At 54.7% G+C, this 20,432-nt stretch overlaps 1 protein-coding gene across 1 annotated transcript in view; it reads left to right on the top strand.

Moving 5' to 3' along the window:
- Positions 1 to 3,619: 3,619 nt before the first annotated feature.
- FYCO1 (FYVE and coiled-coil domain autophagy adaptor 1) overlaps positions 3,620 to 20,432 on the top strand; it is a 76,531-nt gene continuing 59,718 nt past the window's right edge. The window contains exons 1-3 of the mRNA XM_062200705.1: positions 3,620 to 3,735; positions 14,040 to 14,210; positions 18,780 to 18,886. Of these exons, the coding sequence (XP_062056689.1) occupies positions 14,156 to 14,210; positions 18,780 to 18,886 (162 nt within the window). The 5' untranslated portion in view covers positions 3,620 to 3,735; positions 14,040 to 14,155. The remainder of the gene's footprint in view (positions 3,736 to 14,039; positions 14,211 to 18,779; positions 18,887 to 20,432) is intronic.

Genomic DNA, 20,432 nt, shown 5'->3' with positions numbered 1-20,432 from the left:
CTGACGCCCTGCCGAATCTTGACCCCACACTTCAGGTTTCCAGGATGTTGCAACGGTGATCTGTGTCGTTGGAGACTCCCAGTCGTGGAACTTTGCTATGGCACAGGACACACATTGCATTGAGTCGAAGGGTAATCCCAATGACCTGCAAACCTTCCATGAGGTTTCAGATCTGCCTCGTCTACACGGGAAGCTCCACCTAACCGAAGCCAGGCGTACAGGACCAGAAGCAAGACTCAGACTCAGGAAGTGCAGCCCAAGTGCGACTTTACTAGCAGTCAGGTGTCTGGTGGGCCAGAGCATCCGGCGGGGTTCACAGCCACTGATTGATTTCCTAGCACTCAGATCCCTCCCTGGTTCCTCATTGGCTGAGTACTACGGGGTTACAATCTTCCCGGCATGTGTCTCAGTTGTTTTGGCCACGCCCACCTTTCTAGGTGCATGTAACCTAGGAAGCTTTCTACACATGTATAAATCGTTGTGCTAGCTAGTTGTCTGCTCCCAGCTAAACACCTTACTTTGAAAATGAAAGAAATGTTTACTTCTCACAGAGAGGAAGCCCCCAAGCAAGGAAGAGGCCCAGCCACCAAATCAACACATGCCACCACATGTGTGAAAGAGGTTACAGAGATTGACTCCAGCTCATCCTTGTTGAGGGTCAGCCTACAAGCCAGAAGGTCCCAGGTGTGAGACCACTGTGCCCACCCAAAAATCTTTGAGGGAGTGCGGAGTTTCGAAATGATCAGCCGAGACACGGGAGCCTTCATCCAAGGAGCACCGCCGGGTAGCTCCAGCCAGCGCCTTTTATTATTTAGTCTTAGGTTTAACTAGAAACATAACAATTAGGAATGTACATTGCAAAAGGCTAACAAGCAGGCACAAGCAGGGGATGTATGCATCTCGTGAGATATTTATGGTGGGAAGCAAAAGTTCAGGTTGCTCCTGGTGGTCATATTGTTCTTGGCTCATTTTCTATGCCCTTGAAGTACGGTAAGGAGTTTTCCTTAAAGTAATACCTAATAATAACCCAACCCTTCTGCTTACTGCAGCCGCTTTCCATTTAGGAAGGTGTGCCATCTGCTTAGGCAGAAGCAGGACCACAGCCATGTCCAATATCCAGGAGGCTGTGGCCTCACTGTGAACACCTAGGAGGTGTCCGCTACAACCAAGGTCCTTTGACAGGTGGCACCAGCAGGCCCCCACCGGCGCTTCTCTCAGGAGCAGCACTGCTCCCTGCCACGGCCGACAGAGCTGCCCAATGGGGCAGTGAAGCTCTGGGGAAGTGGCCAGGTCGTGGACCTAATGGTTATCTTTTGGTGGGAAAGATAAGCGTTTCTCCAAGGTGTCTTTTCCAGTTTCTCCCCATGCCTTAGGTGTAGCTGATTTCCTTAATTCTGAGGGCCAAGAGCTAGTCTGGACAAAAAGGAGAACATTATTTGTCTACTCAGAATACAGGGAGACCTGGTTACACAATCTCGGGCAAGCAAATACTTGAATGCTTCCGAGGACGGTCTTGATGCCTCACTAACAAGAAGGCCACTGCATTAAGAGTCTGAGACCAGGATTCTAGTCCCAGCTCTGCAGCTCGCTGGCTGGGGGCCCCGCTGCAAATGGTGATGGTGATGAGGATGGTGGTGATGGTGGTGCTGATGACAATGTAGCCAGTAAAAATGCAGCACTAACTTCATGTCACCCCCGTGGTAGAGCATGTGTCTTATCTCGCTTAGTGCTCACAACACCATTTGAAATTGCTGCTATGGCTTCTGTTTCGTAGATGAAGAAGGTGAACTTAAAGCAAATTGCCCAAGGTCGCATAGCCAGGTTCAAGCCTCAGCCTTCCGCCAGTGCACTGGGCCTCCTTCCATAAGCCCAGGAACATTTCTAGGATCTTAGTTTTTTAACCTGTTATACAAGGGATTAAATCAGAGGTTTTGTCCACCCGCTCCCCTCCAGGGGTTGCATGATAGAAGCACTTGGGGAGGTACTTAAAAATATAGATGCACAGTCCCCATCCAGACCTCTACTCTCAGGTGCAGCTCCGCTTCTTCCCTGGCCCTATGCTCTATTCTCCCTACACACTGGCCTCCTTGCAGCTCCTCAGTCACCCAGGTGCATGTCTTGACCCCAAGCCTTTGCACCGGGTGCACTTTCTGCCTAAAGTTCTTTCAGCTGTCCACGAGGCTCACTCTATGGCCAGCTCACCATGTGGCTTCCCCGGGACGTGACTGCCTTCGGGTAGTCAGAATTCTTATCTGAGAGTGCTTGGGTCCCTGCAAACCCACACAGGAGATCTGGATGGACTTCCAGGTCCCTAGCTTCAGCCTGGCCCAGTCCCAGCTTTTGTGACCGTTTGGGGAGTAAACCAGTAGATGGAAGATCTCGCGCTCTCTCGCTTCTCTCTCTAACTCTGCCATTCAAATAAGTAAATTAAAAAAAAAAAAAAAACAGCATACAGTACCAAATCCCTCCCATCCTTAATGTCTCATAATATCTTCACATTGTGATTGGAGCCGTGTTTGTACTGGTTCCTTGGATGACTTTTCCTTTTGTCATCTCCCCCTCTCTCTCCTGTTTCGTGACAGTTTTCCTTCCTGCTAACAAAAATGAGAATCACTTGTATTCATGTCCTTCCTCCCAACTTCACTCCTCAACTGACAACTCTAACTCACTGTGCCATCCACTTTATATCTAATTTACAAAAGGTGGCTAATGAGATACCACAGCCTCAAGTCAGCTAAGAAATACACTTCCTTTCCTGTATTATTCTACCCAAACAACTCCCCATCTTGTGACCATGGCTCTCAAGGGGGTGCTACCAGCTCAGTGCTGGGACAGAGGGTGCTTCTGGCAGAGGGTAGGGGACGATGGTTCGCCAGTGCTAGGGAATGGGTCCAATCACCGGCTGAAGTTCCCGGTGTACACTTCCTCCTCGAATGTGCCCAATGGACACAGTTCATCAAATGCTTTCTGTCCTGTTGTATCCAGCTCTACAGCTCTGTGCACTGCACAACTTACAAAGAGAACTTAGGCTGGGAATGCGATGGAGCACTTTAACACACACCTTTTGAGCACTGATTTTAAGTGAGTCTCACTGTTAAGAAGTGAGGGGACAGAAATCTATGATAGCAGGCTCTGTGATATGTAATGCTTTTTATTTAGCTCAATACATATATTTAATCAAAATTATCCCACCACATAATCAACATACAAATATTAATGCGCTATTTTATGTTATTTGGAATAAGTATTCAGAATCCAGGTGTACGCGAGTACTTCAAAAAGTTCGTGGAAAATATAATTAGAAGATAATTTATGTGCATATTTTTTCCCATACGTATTTTCCACACAAGTTTTGACCTACCCTCGTATTTTACATTTACAAGGGCTCCACTATGCGGATCCCGAACAGGAATTGCGGTCACCCATGCCCCCGGAGATTGCAAGAGTTAACCTGGGGGTGGTTTGGCAGGCTGGAGGGCAGAGTAGGAGCTGTTGAAGCTGCAAATCTCTGCGCTGCGGAGCATGCCGGGAGTCGTAGTCCGCCACCACCTGCTCGTGGGGCCCGATGGGAGTTGTAGGCCCACGCCCCACGGAGCCTGCCGGGAGTTGTGGTTCGCGCGCGCCCGCCCGCCCGCGGCTGGGTGTACGCGTCATGGCGGCCGGTACAGCGCTCCAGTACTCTTCCGCTTGGTCCCAGAAAGTTTCGGTTCTGCCCCGCCGTGGACCCACGAGCGCGTAAGTGCCGCGGGGGACCGGCAGGACTCTGGGAGCACCGGGTTTGCCCTCCAGCCCGTATCAGACAGCTTCGCTCGGGTGCGGCTTGTCACCTGTTGCCCTTACCGGCCCCGCCCCTCGCGGCTCTCCCGCAGACCCGGCCGGGGTCCCGGCGCCTCAGAAGCGCTCCGGCCGGTGGAAACTGCCCCCTGGGAGCCGGGCTGCCCCCGGTGGTCGGTTGAGAAGACAGAGCCCGAGCCCCCGTTCCAAGACCCCGGCCGGCCGAGGGGTCGCGCAGGAGCCCACCGAGAGGGGCCTCCGAACAAGCCGCGGCTGGCGCTGTCCTCGGGCAGCCTCGTTTCTGGCCCAGACGGAGCAGCGGGCACCGCTCTGCCGAAGCGGGGGCCGTCCCCGTCCCGGGAGGGGGCTGCTCATTCCCTTCGGCCGTCGTTTTACCCACTGCCCCTCGTGCGCAGGGGCAGGGTGTCCGCATAGCCCTCAGGTGACCCTCCCGTAAAAACCTTTTGGGTGGCTTGTGCATGGTCTCTCTCTGGTGTGGCTGCGCTGGGTGCAGAGGGCGAAACTTCATTTTTCCTAAGCAAAGCAGCACGTACGGTTGACATGTTATCCACGCGGCCCCCCGTGCATTCAACGTGTGTCCACCCTGTGCCCCTTGTCACTGCCCGCCGCTCCCATTGGCTGTCCGCTCTAGACAAAAAAACAGAAACAAGAGCGCTGGTGGACACGGCCCGGGTTGGCGGGTTGGGAGCCCCTGTGTCCCCAGCTTGTGTTAGCACAGCAGTTTCCTTTCCCAACAGAGAAATGGGTCAGGGGCCTTTGAGCCGCAGAGGATCAGGGCTTAATCTGCTCACTGCCCTCCTGTGGCCGCTGGCCTGGTGGCCTCCGGCAGCGCGTTTAATCCCCTGCCATCTGCCTGGGGCTGCCGAGGGGTGCAGGGGCCCCAAGCTCCCACCTTTTGAAGTGGACTTCGAGTAGGCTCCCCTTGACCCTCCCTTGTGTGACAACCACTATTTATTTATTTGAAAGTCAGAATGACAGAGAGAGGGAGAGAGATCTTCCATCTGCTGGTTCACTCCCCAGATGGCCACGATGGCCAGGGCTGGGCCAGGCTGAAGCCAGCGAGCCTGGAACTCCATCTGGGTCTCCCACGTGAGTGATAGGGACCCAAACACTTAGGCCATCTTCTGCTGCTTTTCCCAGGCCACTAGCAGAGAGCTGGTTCAGAAGTGGAGTAGCCAGGACTTGAACCAGCACCCATATGGGATGTCGGTGTGTTGCGGCAGCTTTACCCGCAGCCCCACAATGCCAGCCCCAAGAACCACTATTCCTAAAGTGTTGAATGCCCCCTACTAGTTGTGGGCCATGGTTATTGTCACGGTGATGTCTGCCAGCCTCCTGATTAAAGAAATATGAAGGGAAACAGGGTTTATCTGCTCTTGGGAAAAGTCTGCCTCTTTGCGTAGCCTTCATTTGTTAAACACTATTTTCAGTCACTGATTAGAAAAATAGTGAAACATCCAGAATCACTGGAAGACTTGTATAGGGACCATGCATATATTTAAGGCAGTAGTTGACCTTGATTTTGATTTTACGCTTCCTTTAGGGATTGGTAACAGCCTCAGGCAGGGGTCCTCCAGCTGCCCCTGGATTAATCTTTGCCCCCTGGGCTGAGTTTAGGGCAGTGGCGTGGGTTCAGGAGCCGGATCTGTAGCCTGGCCCACTTTGGGTGGGATATTTGTGTTGAGCAGACCCACTTCTAACAGAGTAAGATCTGAGCCACAGGTGGCTTTGATCCAGGTTGATCACCAAGGCTGTGGGTGCTGCTTCCAGATCACAGAATAGATATTCAAAAAATAACAGCTCCTCCCACCACCCCACCACCCCACCACCCCTATCCTGGCGTTTGGCTGCTGGGTAACCTGTGTTTTCTAGAGATTCCAGACACAACTTTGGTGACTCAAAACCAGAATCTTACCACAGGAGGCAGGGAAGCCTGTGTCTAGCTGTGGGCTCTTGGCAGACTCCGCTGGTAGAGACGGGAACCAGTCACTGCGAGCGGGCTCAGGCGCTGGTGCTGGTGGCCACAGAGAAGTCATTTGTGTCCCTGGCTCACCTAGTGGCTGCTGTATTCCTTTCTTGCTCAGGAGTTTCAATTTGTGATCTTAGTGCCCGTTCCTTGCAGATAGCAGCTCTTGGCTGGCCCAGGAGCCTCTGTTTGAATAAGTAAACCAGCAGGGTAGGGATTGGAGTGTTGCTGCCCATCTACCAATGGAAATTTTGTCTACCTGGTTATTTTCCAAATGCTTTAAATTTATTTCTCATCTTTGAAAGGCAAACACACACACACACACATGCATACAGGTTGGTTATCCGTCTGCTGATTCACTCCCCAAATACCCACAACAGCCAGGTAGGCATAGGCCAGGTGAAAGCCAGGAGCCCAGCCAGGTCTCCCAGGTGGGTGGCAAGGACCCAAGTGCTGAGCCGTCACCTGCTGCTTCCCAGAGTACACATCAGCAGGAAGCTGGATTGCAAGAAGAGGAGCTAGGACTCGAAGCCGGCGCTGATGTGGGATACAGTCATCTAAAGCTGTCTCTTACCCACTGTGCCAGATGCCTGCCCTAGCTCCCCGCTGTTTTTGATGTGCCGCTAAGCCTGGCTGAAGTAGCTGCACCATCCCCGTCACCAGACCTTAAGCCTTGGAACACACGGGTCCCGTGGCTTTGAGAAGCCGGGATGGCAGAAGCCGTGCTTGCTTGGGCAGGAGGAGTTTTTTCCTTTGGCACACGTTGGAACCAGTCGGCCTGATGGTTGGTGACTGCCCACAGCTATTCCTGTTCACAGGGTCTCTGTGGCGTTTGAAGGGCACCAGGGGCCCGTTTCTGGCCGGCCAGATCCAGTTTGCAGGGATGAGGATGTGAGCATCAGTGTGGTTCTGAAGCCAGCAAAAGGAGAATCTGTGGTTTGAACGCTGTCATCCAGTGGCTGGTTTGGGGGCCCAAAGGCTGGTTGGCCAACCGCCCCAGGGGCCTGGAGTACTGCACCCTTGGCCAAAGGCAGCAAATCAAATCACGGGAGCCTTTGGCATCCAAGAAAAGCTCACACCCTCAAAAAAAACCCCCCAAAAACCCGTTTCACACAAGCCCTGAACAGAGGGGGCTGGGCCAGAGCAGAGAGTCCCTACGAGAAGCCCAGCACGGGGCTGATCCTGCAGGCCGATGCCTTTTGTAGCTGCAGAGAGCAGAGAGGGGCACTCGGAAGCTTAGCCAGGGCCAGCCGTGGAGGATGTCTGCTTTTTCCCTCTCGCACCCCCGCCCCGGGCACCAGTTCTGAATCACTCCCTGCACAGTGCGCCTTGCAAGGCAAGAAGAGGTCAGACAACTTCTTCCAGAGAGGCAGATCGCTGGGAAGTAGTGTGGTGAGCTAAATAGACTCTGAACCTTGACTTCATCTTCCCACGTTGGCGTTGTTTGTTACGTAATAGGTAGCGAAAAGTTCACATAACAAGCCTGCTTCCAGAATCTGAATAGGGTCCAGATTGACGAAACTTGGCTGCTGCTGGAGAGAGGGCCGACTCCGGCTTCAGAGCCGGCCTGGGCCTCCGGCCCCGCCCCTGCTGCTCTGGCCCGGGGTCCCTTGGCTTCCGGCCAGGCTGCTATCCTGCCGCTCTTAACTACACAATACCACACACTGAGTGGCTCGAGCAACACAAATGTGTTTTCTCATAGCTCTGGAGGCTGGAAGTCGAGCATCAAGATAATGGCAGGTTTAGCTTCTCCTGAGGGCTTTCTCTCTGGCTGGCAGACAGCCGCCGTGTCCTCCTGTGGCCTTCCTCTCTGCGGGTGTCCTGTGTGTCCAGATTTCTTGTTTTCTAAAGGACACCAGTCTGATTGCATTAGGATCCACCCTCACAACCTCATTTCATCTCAGTGATCTCTTTGTTCTGCGACACGGGAGTTAGGGCTTCAGCCTGTGCGTGTAGGCATTGCAGGGGTGGGGACTGCGACAGTGGGGTTGGCAGTGGCGGCAGCCGTGGTATCGTCCTGGCTGGGGTGAGCGAGGCTCCTGGGCACGGCCTCCTCCGGTGGTGTTCACTCTCCTGTCCATGCAGAAGCCGGCAGACCAGAGGAGTTGGCCACTCGTAGGTGTGGGCAGAGACCAGTCTTGCTTAGCGGAGGGAACAGAGCTTCCAAACCCCAACAGGGAGGCCAGGACACAGCCAGGCAGAAGAACGGGCAAGAGGAGAGGCCTCTGAGCCTGAGGATGGAGGCCTGGAAGGCCAGGCTGGGAGAGTCCCACACCTGTCTGGCGGTGTTTACCAGGACAGTGTCTCAGAACATTGCGCTCTTGGTAAAGGCAGGTGAGGTGGGGAGAGTAGAGCAGACACGCTGCGTCCGTCCCTGAATTATATTATCCCACTCGCTCTTCGAATAATAATCCCGTGTTGTTTTCACAATAGTGGCAATATAGTGTCCACAGTTACAACCTGATTTTTGCAATGCACTGTTTTAGTCAATATAAGAATAATTTATGTTCAGCAAAGGAAAATTTAAAACAGAATTTTTTAAAAATGTACCCATGTTCTGAGCATTGAAAGATAGTCATTATTATTTCTGTTTGGGGCACATTTCTATGCCTCAAGGTTTAGTTTGCTTAATGGAGCAGGGATCTCCGGGTGTTTTTCATTCACTCACTCACTCATTCATTCAGCAAGGAGTTGATGAAGGGCTCTCCATGTGCTAGAAGTGTGCTAGGTGCTAGGGAAGCGGTGAACAGCAGTGGAGTTACAGACAAGTGGGAAGAACGGAGATTAAACCCGAAAGTCTCCAGGCGGTGAATGGCGCCGAGGGCCGTGGGCCGTGGGAGAACGCGAGACTCCTCAGTGGGGCCTTGGGGGCAGGAGCAGAACATGGTGAGGTTCTTCCTGGGGCCAGCATTGTCCTCCTCGGAGCCCTCATCAGGCCCCCTCATCAGGTCGTGAGTGGTCTTTGTTTCTGGTTTGTAAGCATGTTGGGGGGTGGGTTGCCCGTTTCTGCCCCTGGGCATGGGCTCCTTAAAGGCCAGGGCTCCACCCACGCTCTGATTGACAGCTGTAGCCCCAGCCCTGGGTCAGGCCTGGCCGTTCATAGTGATGCCCACAAAACCCCTCTAGCCTGGCCGGCAGTGTGTGAGCACTGGAGGTTATGCGCAGCTTCCTCCTAGCCATGTCCAGTAGCTTTGTCATATTCTGTCACATTCGGTTCTGATTCATCCGTGGCCAGCCTGGCCCTCTTGACATGGCCAGGAGTGTGCCCAGATTTTCACCCCTGCCATTGTCACTTCCCGGATGCTTCCTCCAGGCTTTCCAGTGGTGGGACCTCAGCCCCCCGCCCTGAGCACAGACAGGTGGCTCCTGTCCTGGAGCAGCTACACACCTTCCTAAAAAAAAAAAAGACAGCTGCTCCCAGGCCCAGAGCTACCCCTCACACACACATGGCCCTCTCGCTGCCCTCCTGGCTCCCAGGAATCCAGGCTAGTTTTGTGTGTGTTCTAGGGGAGTCACTGAGGAACGTGCTGTTTGGGGTGGGAAGGGGGCCAAGAAAGAGTTTGAGAAGTGATGGCAAAGTCCCAAGGCCTCATTCCCTCTAAGAAAGAGAAGAGGTCACCAGCAAAAAGGCGTGTTTGGGAAGGATGACCCAGGCACGCAGTGGGTGGACACTTTAATGACAGGTCCACGGGGCTGAGTCACCTACCGCGCCGTGCTCACGTGCCAGCCTGTGAGCTGGCTTCTGGTAAACTCCTGAGCACTGTCCTGGCCACCCCGGTGATGCCCCGGTGAGGGCATTCTGCCTGCCCACCAGCCCCGTCGGCACCGGTGCCCACGCCAGCGCCAGCGCCAGCAGGACTTCCGGCCCTCAGAGAGCAGGTACCGCAGGTGGTAACTAGACGGGTGGCGGTGTCTGTGTGAAGCCAGGCTGAGGGAGTGGACGTAATTGCCCTTGTTGTTGACAGGCTGTCTTGGCCAGGGTAGAATTTACGACAGGTGTGTTCCACCTGGTTGAGACTGGGGAGGAGTCCCGCTGGAGGATGGCCTCTCTGGTCAGTTCTTAGCTGTCGTGTGGCAGCAGCTTTGAAGGCATGGCAAGACTGACTTCGTGGCGCCAACCTCTTGTGCTCCTTCTGATCCTTCTTTCCCTCTCCAGCTGTGTAGACGCTGTAGTGCCCCTGCCTGAGCCAGTCTCTGGGCCACATTATGGACATTAGTCAGTTGCACCATAGTGTAAATGAGTTCTCTTGGGTCAGTGGGTGCCTTTGTATTTAGGGCTACCCGGCTGTCTCTGTTGCTAGGGCATTGAAGGCCTCTGGGCAGGTGTGGGAGGAGTCTGCAGTCAGGGAGGGTCCTTTGACCCTAAAGTAATACCCAGGCTGTGAGACTCCCGGCTCTGGTCCCGGGTAATAAATGAGAATTTCACAAACTGTGTTCAGTCTCTTTACATCTTTGTCAGGAGAATGGATGTTTTGAGACATTTTGGGTAGCCTTAAACATAATCTTGAGTTGGTGGCAAGAAAATCGAATGTTCCTAAGGATTCCGTGCGGTGAACGAGCTGATATTTAAAAGAGCTTGCCAGGGACAGCGGGGAGGCTTTGGCAGCTCGTTGATGGGACCCTGCGTTCCTGGAGGTGGAGTGCGCCTTGGGGGCCTGGCGAGGGGTGGGGTCGTGGGGTCCTTCTGCAGTGCTAGAGCAGCAGCGCCCTGTGTCAGGAGAGCAGGCTGCTGCTGGGTTGTAGTATCCGGGTCGGGCTGGTTCTTGCCGCAAGTCTGTGATGTTTCAACTGAAAGTCAACCTTATCTAGAGACGCAGGAAAGTTGACCGCCGCCTGGAGTGAGATAGTGCCCCGTTCTGTGCCTTTCCTAGGCTAGTAATGCCCGCGGCTCTAGGGGAGGAGGGAGGGCAGGTGGCTGAGAATCCATGAAGATAGCAACCCCAAGGTGACTGTGTGAGTCCCTGTGAAGTGGTGACCCAGAACTTGGCGGGGAGCAGGCCATAGCTGCAGGTCTAGCTGTCATTCTTTAGGGCTCATGGCCTTGGTGGTGACACAGGCACTCAGGAAAATCAGCTTGTGTAATCAGTGGCCCGGAAAAGCTCACATCATGACCTGTGAACTTGACCCCAGCTAATCACACTGCGAAGGTCACAGCAAGAAGGCTGCAACAGGGGCGGTGCCACCAAAGCCCCCGAGTCTTAAAGGAGCCCGCTTCTGCCTCTGCTCAGGCTCATGGCGCCGGCAGAGTACTTGGGCTGTGCACGTGTCTTCCCTCGTGCCAGACTCCAGACAGCCTGGCTTCCAGGAATCCGGCTGCTGTGTAGTTCATGCGTTGTCTGGCCGCAGCCTGGGCGAGCTGCTCAGAATCTTTCCTTCTGCTGCTCCCTTCCCCAGCCCCGCCCTCTCCTGCATGTGTGTCTCACGCCCTCGGCTGAGGCCCCAGCGGCTTCCAGTGATGACTTGTTAGTCCAGGCATCTTCCTGCAAGATGGCTTCTCCCAGAAGCACCAGCAGCCCTGGGACGGGAGCGTGGGGAGAGCAGCACCCTTCACCGACCTGTGCCCTCACCCTCTTGGACGCTGCGGTGCCCTGCCGAATTGTCCCTTCCTACTGCATTTTATTAAAAAAAATCATCCAGGGGCTTTTTTTTTTTTTTTTTTTGAGGTATAATTTACTGTGATGTGAAGTGTTTTTTTTTTTTTTTTTTTTTTTTTTTGACAGGCAGAGTGGACAGTGAGAGAGAGAGACAGAGAGAAAGGTCTTCCTTTTTGCCATTGGTTCACCCTCCAATGGCCGCCGTGGTAGGCGCGCTGCGGCCAGCGCACCGCGCTGTTCCGATGGCAGGAGCCAGGTGCTTATCCTAGTCTCCCATGGGGTGCAGGGCCCAAGAACTTGGCCATCCTCCACTGCACTCCCTGGCCACAGCAGAGAGCTGGCCTGGAAGAGGGGCAACCGGGACAGGATCGGTGCCCCGACCGGGACTAGAACCCGGTGTGCCAGCGCAGTGATGTGAAGTTTTTGACAAATCTCCATTAACTCTGTCATCAGATATCCATCAGCATAGTCAAGACACTGAACAGAGGCCCCTCCCCGACCCAGTTTCCCCTGCCCCTCTGTTGTCACAGCTTCCCTTCTCCCCCACCCCCTGGCAAACACCAGCCTCATTTTTCTCCCCTGCTTTGCCTTCGTGAGGGCATCACGTGGCTGGGAGGTAGGCATGCAGCCTTTTGATTGGCTGCTTTCATGGCATAGCGTGAGGTTCCTCCCTGCATGTATTTGTATCCGTGATCCATTTCTCTCCATTGCCAAATACCTGGGAATTCGTGCCTGTATCCCTACAGGGACCTCTTGCTGTGTGTCTGGATATTGTTCCATGTGTCTGCCCGTGGACAGCTGAGCTGTGCCAGGGCTGGCCTGTGCCTTGCGAGCCTCTGTGCCCCCAGCCTGCACGTAGCGGGCACCTGACAAAATATGGTGCTGGGCCAGCCTGATGTTCATCCTCCCCACCTTGCCAGGAGGGCTGAAGGGCAGTGCAGACTGCTCACAGAGCCTGGGCTCTGGCTTGCTCTGGGCCCTGGCTGCTCCCTGCCGAGTCTTTGTTCAGCAGGTGACCTGGAGGGACAACCAGGGATTGGCAGGCAGACTTCCTGTAAACCACTCCCGCCCCCAGTCTGGTGTCCTCAAGAGGCAGGTGCCAGTGTGTGTTCAGGGGCTTTGAGAGGTTCTCTGTGGATCCCATATCGCCGCTCCTGGGAATCAGTGTCACGAATTGCCAGACCTGTGGCTCTGGTATGTGCCTGGCCGTGTCTTCCCTCCCAGGCAGCAGCAGCTGCTTTGGGCCCTGTTTTCACTGAGTCACAGCGACACTGGTGTGCTGGTTAAAAATAGGCGCTTGGCATCCACGCCATGACAGGCCCTCTGCGCCTGCTGCAGACGCTGGAATGCCCGTGTCAGCATCTGGGGAGCTTGCGGGCGGGACAGTTTCCATGCCAGCGTCGCCCTGCCCTGACTCCTGGTGCAGGAAGAGGAAGAAGGCAGTGGGAGAGCGAGAGGTGGACGCTCTCAGCGTGGCTCTGGTGTTCAGGGTGGTTCCTGAGAGCCAGTGGGAGTGGTTGGTCATTCACTGTAGTGATGACAGCTCGGCCCGAAAGGTCAACTGGATGAGCTGGGAAAGCCGCCAGGTTTGAAATGAGGCTGTCCAGGGTCGAAGCTGCAGTTTTCTGCTCCTGGCCCGTGGCCTTAGGCACCTTAGGTGACTCCTCTGAACGTCATGTTCTCTTCTGTATCCGGGGATGATGTTGTCCACCCCAGTGCATGAGTGTGGCAGTAGCGCTTAGCGGGCCTGGCGCACGGCAGGTCCTGTTTTGCTCTTCCTGCAGCCGTCCCATCTGGCCACCTGCTTTCTCCAGCAGCCACCACAGCCTGGCAGTGGGTGGCTAAGGGAGGAAGCAGAGGTCCCGGGAGGACAAGGAGTTGGACAAGTGCAGGCCCAGACCCCTTCCCCCGGTGCTCACAGCTCCTCACCTCTATTGGTCTTTAGCCATCTCTGTGTCCTTAAATCATGCCAGCAGCTGCCCAAGGGTCTGGTAACTTGGGACTTGCCAGCGGGAGTGAATTGTAACTGAGCTTAAAATAGATGCTTGTCCCTTGATTGGTATGAGGGTGGCACAGGCCCCTGGGTGGCAGGCCAGGAGGCGTCTGTACCCTCAGGCTGAGGCAGACTCTGAGCAGCTAAAAACCAGGGGCTGCTCCCTCTGCCAGCAAGCCCGGCTGAACTTGGTTTAGAAGCCCTGAGGGTATGTGTCCTTGGCTTTTGGCCCTGCAGCACTGCTGGCCCAGAGGTCACTGGGGAAGCTGGGCGGGAGGGTCGTGTGGGCAAGATGGGGTCTGGTGGGAGACTCGCATCTGGCAGGCTAGGTCTAGTGTGAGGGGCAGAAGGAGCCACGGGAGGTTTTTCTAAGGATGGAAAGTGAGGCAGCCCCGTCAGGGCAGCGGAACAGGAGGGGGCTGCGGCAGAACCGGCTGTGCTTTCAGGCTGATCTTGTCTCGTGAAGCCCCAAGCCAGGCTAGAGTTCTGGGTGTGAGTGTGTGATTGGAGTGTGAGTATGTGTGTCTGTGTGCATTTGTAACGAGGCAGATGGAGAGTGCCCGCAGGGGAAGGCCCGCACAGAAAGATCAAGGGAAGACACCCAGGCGGGCTCCCTTGTGCCCAGCGCACAGTTCCAGCACCGACTAAACTGTGTCTTTGCTGGGCCTCCCTGGCCTCTTCTCCCATGCAGGTGCCACTATGGAGTCTGACCGCTGCTGACCACACAGCCACAGAGGACCGAAGTTCCAGGCGTTTCTCTGAACCCAGACAGGAGGGAGGCACAGCGCAGAGGAGGGCGGACTCGCCATGGCTTCCTCCAGCGCAGAGAGCCAGCTCCAGAGGATCATCCGCGACCTGCAAGGTGCGGGAGGCGGCTGGGCGGTTCTCCCGGTGGCCGTGCTCCTGCTGGCATCAGCCGACGTGCGGCCCTTCTGTCTTTGCTCACCCGGGGAGTAATTGGAGCCCTCGGGACGCAGCACATGAAATATTTGGGGCTCAGATATCCACCTGGTGTGGGGCTGGGTGAGCACGGCTGCTTCTTGTGTCAGAGTGCAGTCAAGCCATTTGTAAACAGAATCAAATATGCGTCTCTGGACTGGATCAGATTTCAGCCTGTGTGTGCATGTGCACGTGTGTGGGTGAGTGTATGCCTGTTGGTGAGGTGTGCACGTGTGTGGGTGAGTGTATGCCTGTTGGTGAGGTGTGCACATGTGTGGGTGAGTATATGCCTGTTGGTGAGGTGTGCACGTGTGTGGGTGAGTGTATGCCTGTTGGTGAGGTGTGCACATGTGTGGGTGAGTATATGCCTGTTGGTGAGGTGTGCACATGTGTGGGTGAGTATATGCCTGTTGGTGAGGTGTGCACGTGTGTGGGTGAGTGTATGCCTGTTGGTGAGGTGTGCATGTGTGTGTGTTGGTGAGTGTGTGCATGTGCATGCCTATGGGTGAGTGTGTGCATGGATGAAGTGTGTGTGCATGTGTGTGGGTGAGTGTGTATGTGTGCAATTGCGTGGGTGAGTGTGTGTGTGTGCAATTGTGTGGGTGAGTGCGTGTGCATGTGTGTGGGTGAGTGTATATGTGTGCATGTGTGTGGGTGAGTGTATATGTGTGCATGCATGTGGGTGAGGTGTGCGTGTGCATGTGTGTGGTGAGTGTTTTCAAGCTGCCTCTTAAGTGTCTGGCTCAGTCACAGGCCTCTGGGCCCTGATAAAGGTGGCTTCTGTGGGCCAGTAGTTTCTGTCCCTCGGAGCAGGAAGGCCATGTCCTCGTCTGCCTTGTTTTGCTTCCACTTGGCCCTGGATGGCGGATGGCCCATTGCCCATGATGCACTCCAGTTCTGGGCCTGCCACCTCTCCAAGTTCTCTGAGCATGACGTTGCCCAGTGGGAGAGGCGGGGACTTGGGCCTCTGTCCTGGGGGAGAAAGACCAGACAGCAGAAGAGGCAGATGGAGTGTGACAGACTCGGGGTGGGGTGCCTTCCCTGCTGGCTGCTAATCCCAAGTTTCATGACCTTCCACAGTCAGAATTTTGGCATGTTTCCCACCCCATCCATCACCAGGGCTGGTCTTGTCAGCCTCTTTGGGACTCCAAGACCCTGGCCACACACAACACGATCCAAAGCTGCTTACTTCCTCCTTGCCACAAAGTCCAGGTGACCCTTTCCTGAGGGCCCAGAGGCTCTGGTTCCTAACTGCTCGGCCTGCACACAGCGAGCAGTGCTCGTCCCTCGTGCAGCCACAGTGCAGCCCCCAGTCCTCATTGTGAAGGTCCGCAGTGGACAGGCCACAGGTCACCTCGGCAGGCATGCTGGTCATGTGCTGGTCTGCATTTGCTAATGATGACCTGGCATTTCGTGTGCACCAGGCACTGTCCTACCCATGTCGTACCGGTAGTAACTCATTGAGTCCTCACGTTTGGTCCTGTGAGATAGGTGCCACTATTGTTCCCACTTTGCACAGAGAGGTTAAGTAACTTACCTAAGATTGCACAGCCAGGCAGGAGCAGAACCCCGGTTTGCGTACCAGTGGCCTGGTGCTGGTGTGCTTTCAGCTAAGATGTTGATGCTTTTTTCTTTTAATGAGAGAAGCAGAGAGAGGAAAATGATGGTTCCTGCGAATGGGAGTTTTTCTGTGTTTCTGTCTTTGGTGCTCAAGGATAACGTTGGGATCCGGAGTCCTTCCTGGGAGGGAGGAGAGAGAAAGAGGATGTTCAGGTGGAGCACGTGGTCCAGACCACTGCCGACGCCATGTCCTCTGTGAGTCAGGTCATCCCCAGCATCTTGTGTGGGTCTCAGCATCCTGCGCAGCCCGCAGAGCACTTTGGTGGGGCTTCTTAAAGGGTGCCGCTCTCTCAGGGTCCCACCTGTGTCTGTCGGTAAATGTCTTAGCATTTACAAATGCGGAGCGTGTGTCCTGCACCTCGGCGGGGCAGCCCACTTCCTCTGGTGATGATGGTTACAAGGGCTTTGAAGTCAAGCGGCTGTGGGCTCAGCTCCTGGCTCCACTTTTAACCCGGAAAACAATTGGACAATCCCTCCACTTCTGCTTCTTAAGATTTATGTGTGTATTTGAAAGACAGTGGCAGTGAGAGAGGGAGACAGAGAGAGAGAAAACTTCCGTCCATTAGTTCACTACCCAAATGCCCACAACATCCAGGTCTGGGCCAGACTGAAGCCAGACCCTGTTATCCAGGTCTCCCATATGGGTGGCAGGGGTGCAACCCCCTGGGCCATCCTGCACTGCCTTCCTAGCTGCCTTCGCAGGAAGCTAGATCACAGGCAGACCCACACCCCGATGGGGAATGTGGGTATTGCAAGCAGCAGCTTAACCCTCTGCACAACGCCGGCCCCGAGTCCCTTCACTTTTCCAGTGCACTGTGTCTTCCTTCTTGTGCCGGGTGGGCTTGATGATGGCACCCGGTTCTCAGGATTGTCGAGAATCAAATTGTAATCCTGATACAACTCAAAGTCATGCATCTGTGTCGTCCTAGAGCTGAAAGTTTCCTGGCGCACAACCAGGTCAGGTGCGGAGGAGGGGTCCCTGGCTCCCGGCTCAGTGCCAGCCCCAGCAGCTGCACGCATGGGCACATCAAGTAGCAGTTCGTCCCACAAGCCTGTCTTTGCCATTGGCTGATGTTGCCTGAGGGGTCTGTGCTGAGTTCAGCCAGCGCAGGCTCAGTGTGAGCAGGTCTGTTTCAAACCAAGCTGGGAGCAGAGGCCTGGGGCTCCTTTTCTCTCCAGAACTGTCAAGGAAGAAGACGCTTGTGTGCAGTGTATCCCAGCCCTCTCAGCTGGGCAAGTGCTTCCCAGGATCCAAACCCAGTCCAGCATCTAAGACGCGGCAGAGGCAGGGGTGGCCGTCCCAGGGGCTCTGTCCCTCTTTGTGCAGGTGAATTATCCCAGGCGATAAGAGGAGGCTCTGGAGTGAGAAATCCCTCGAGAAAACCAAGGTTCTTGTGCCAGCTCTGCTCTTTGCCAACCCCGGTCTTTGCCCGAGTGCCTGGATCCCCGTACCTTCCTCATCTGTAAAATGGGGACAACGATGCCAGGCTTCATGGATTCTAAGTTGCACTCGCTTATTTCACATTTGAACAGCTCAGGCCCTGATGTTGGGGTACATCTTTCCATCAGTCACATCTTAGATGTGTTGAAATAAGGCAGTCCCGCCTCTGGTGCTGTGTCCACTGAGAAGTGCGATGCATTCCTGGCTCTGCATGAGCACTCGATGGACAGAAGCACGTTCTGTTGACACTGCTGGCCTCTTTGTTATCATCGCTGTCCTTTGCACACAGTTCATGAAGCCTGCAGTTGCCTGGACTAAGCCGTGGGGCTATCGTGAAGGCTGTGATCTGGCTGTGCTCTGTCCCCCAGACATCCTTGTGCTGCAAGCGTGGTCTCCATGGTAACCATACTGAAAGGGATTGGGAGCTTTAAGCAGTGGAGCTTCTTGGAAGATGATTGGGTCACGACCACCCTGACAAGGAATTGATGCTGCTCCCACAGAGCATGTTGGGTCTCACCGGAGAAGATTAGCCCCGGAGAGAGCACTTTGTTATAAAACAGTGAGCCTGGGGTGGGCGTTTGGCACAGCAGTTAAGACCTAACTTGGGACACCTAGATCATGTATCAGAGTGCCTGGGTTCAAGTCCTAGCTCCTCTGCTTCTGATCCAGCTTCCTGCCCTTGCACGCCCTGGGAGGCGGCAGGTGATGGCTCAGATAGTTGGGTCCCTGCCACTCATGTGGGGACCCCAGATGGAGCTCTGGGCACCTGGTTTGGCCTGACCCAGCCCAAGCTGTTGGCAGGCTTTCGGAAAGTGGACCTGTGAGCAGAAGATCTCTCTCTGTCTCTTGCTGCATCTCTCTGCCTTTCTAATAAAGTGAAAATTAATTAATTAGTTTTTTTGAAAAAACAGGGCTGGCCCCTTCTGCCGTGCTATAAAGCAGCCTAGAAGGCCCTTACCAGAGCCCAACTAGATGGAACCGCCCAGTGTTGGACTTTCAGCCTCCCAAACTGTGACCCAAATCAACCTCTTTATTTTGTAAAGTACGTAGCCTCAGGCCTTTTGTTACAGCAACACATAGTGGAAGGCAACAGTTGAGGAATACGAAACGCTGCCCAGATAAAGGATACGGTTTTCTGGATGTCAGCGTTAAGGGGCTGAGTGATCCGTCCACACAGCAAGCATTTGCTGACCAGCTGCTACATGCACACGGTTCGTGCCGTATGGTGATGGGCAGGCAGGGAGGAAGAAGACACACCTGTCAGCAGGCCTGTGGTCAGGTGTCTGTGTGGTCTCAGGGTGCTCTGACATGCTCCAGCTTAGACTGGAACCCCACGGATGCCCACGTGACCATACGTTTCTGTCACTCCTTCCTCCTGCTTCCTGGGACTGGCCTCTGCCTGGACATGTGTTCCTGTATGTTGTCTTGCAGATGCTGTGACAGAGCTAAGCAGCGAATTTAAGGAAGCAGGGGAGCCTATCACCGATGACAGCAGCAGCTTGCACAAGTTCTCCTATAAACTCGAGTATCTCCTGCAAGTAAGTGATGCCCGTCACGGCCACTTTGTGCACTGTTGGCTCTTGTTTTCCCCTTGGGTGACTCATCAGCCGCCAGGATATGGTTCAGAAAGCCTGTCGGAGCTGTTAGGCTGTTGTGGTTAGACTGAAGGTCAGGCAGGCCCCAGCACGGACCTCGGTCCTCCAAGTGTGACCCTCTGGGGAGTCAGGGGGTTGCCCCCTGGGATGGAGGTAGAAGCTGAGAGAATGTTCTCAGTGGAGAGTTCGGTCACTGGAAAGCAGGGGTCCTAATTTTGTGCAGTTACACAGCCCTCTGTGAGTTGCGTGAGAGCTGTGGCATCTCTCCCCAAGCAGACCTGCTCCCGTGGACTCGCCCGCTCCTGCATTTTGGCAGGTGAGAGTGTACGCGCCCTCTGAAGGCTGCCCAAAGGCACCTGAGGTAGAGCCCTGCTGCTCACAGTGTGTCCGCAGACCAGCAGCGCCAGCATCACAGGGAGAGAAGTCTCCGTCTGTTCCTTGCTCCCTCCTTGGCCTGTGGAGTCAGGGTCTCCGGGCCAGCCCGGGCAAGGAGCTCTTAGCATACTCGTGGTGTGACTCTTAGGCCTGCTTAGTTCAGCAGGCACTGGTCTAGAGGACTCTTCAGATGTGGAAAAACACAGACAGCTGAGATGGGCAGGAAGGAAATGGACCGAAAGCTATTTTAGGCTGGTGGTATTAGGCATTGCATTTGTTTTCTTCCCCCTCCCTTTCTCTTCTGATGAAGCATTTCTAGCAGTGTGTGTAGATTTTGCTTCGATAACCAGGAAAAGGTGCCGTGGAATGTTGCAGTAGACGTGTGTGCACCAGTATCCCTGTGTCGTCTTGAACGCTGTTTTACACATCCCATCGCAGTGCACGGGAGGAGAGCCTGCCACAGGAAAGCATGGTGGAGGGCGTGACTTCCTGTGCCTCCCAGCTGATTCTTTAACGTTGCAGGAATGTTTATAAACCTTTGTGGGTTTTTTCCAGTTACTCCCATTTTGGTTTTGGATTTGATATGAGTCAGTGTTGACATGTATTTGAATTTGTTGTATGCGCCCTAGGACAGTAGTAAAACAGGAGTTGAGTAACTGGTGGGCAGGCACTGTCCTTCCGAGCTTCCTGCTGGGGCACACCCGGGGAGGCAACAATGGCTCAAGTACTTAGGTCCTTGGCACTCAGGTGGGAGATCTGGGTTGCATTCCTGGCTCCTGGCTTTGGCCTGGCCCAGCCCTGGCTATTATAGACACTTGGAGAGTGAACCAACAGATAGAATTCTTTCTCTGTCCCCCTCTGTCTCGCTGACTTTCAAATAAATAAAAATAAATTGATTTTTTTTTGACAGGCAGAGTGGACAGAGAGAGAGAGAGACAGAGAGAAAGGTCTTCCTTTACCGTTGATTCACCCTCCAATGGCCGCTGCGGCCAGCGCACTGCGGCCAGCACCGCGCTGATCCGAAGCCAGGAGCCAGGTGCTTCTCCTGGTCTCCCATGGGGTGCAGGGCCCAAGGACTTGGGCCATCCTCCACTGATCTCCCGGGCCACAGCAG

Source organism: Lepus europaeus, chromosome 9 (genome assembly GCF_033115175.1).
Source record: "Lepus europaeus isolate LE1 chromosome 9, mLepTim1.pri, whole genome shotgun sequence".
In the NCBI taxonomy this organism is placed as follows: domain Eukaryota; kingdom Metazoa; phylum Chordata; class Mammalia; order Lagomorpha; family Leporidae; genus Lepus; species Lepus europaeus.
Note: the sequence above shows the minus strand (reverse complement) of the source record. Positions and strands in the feature narration are given on the sequence as shown.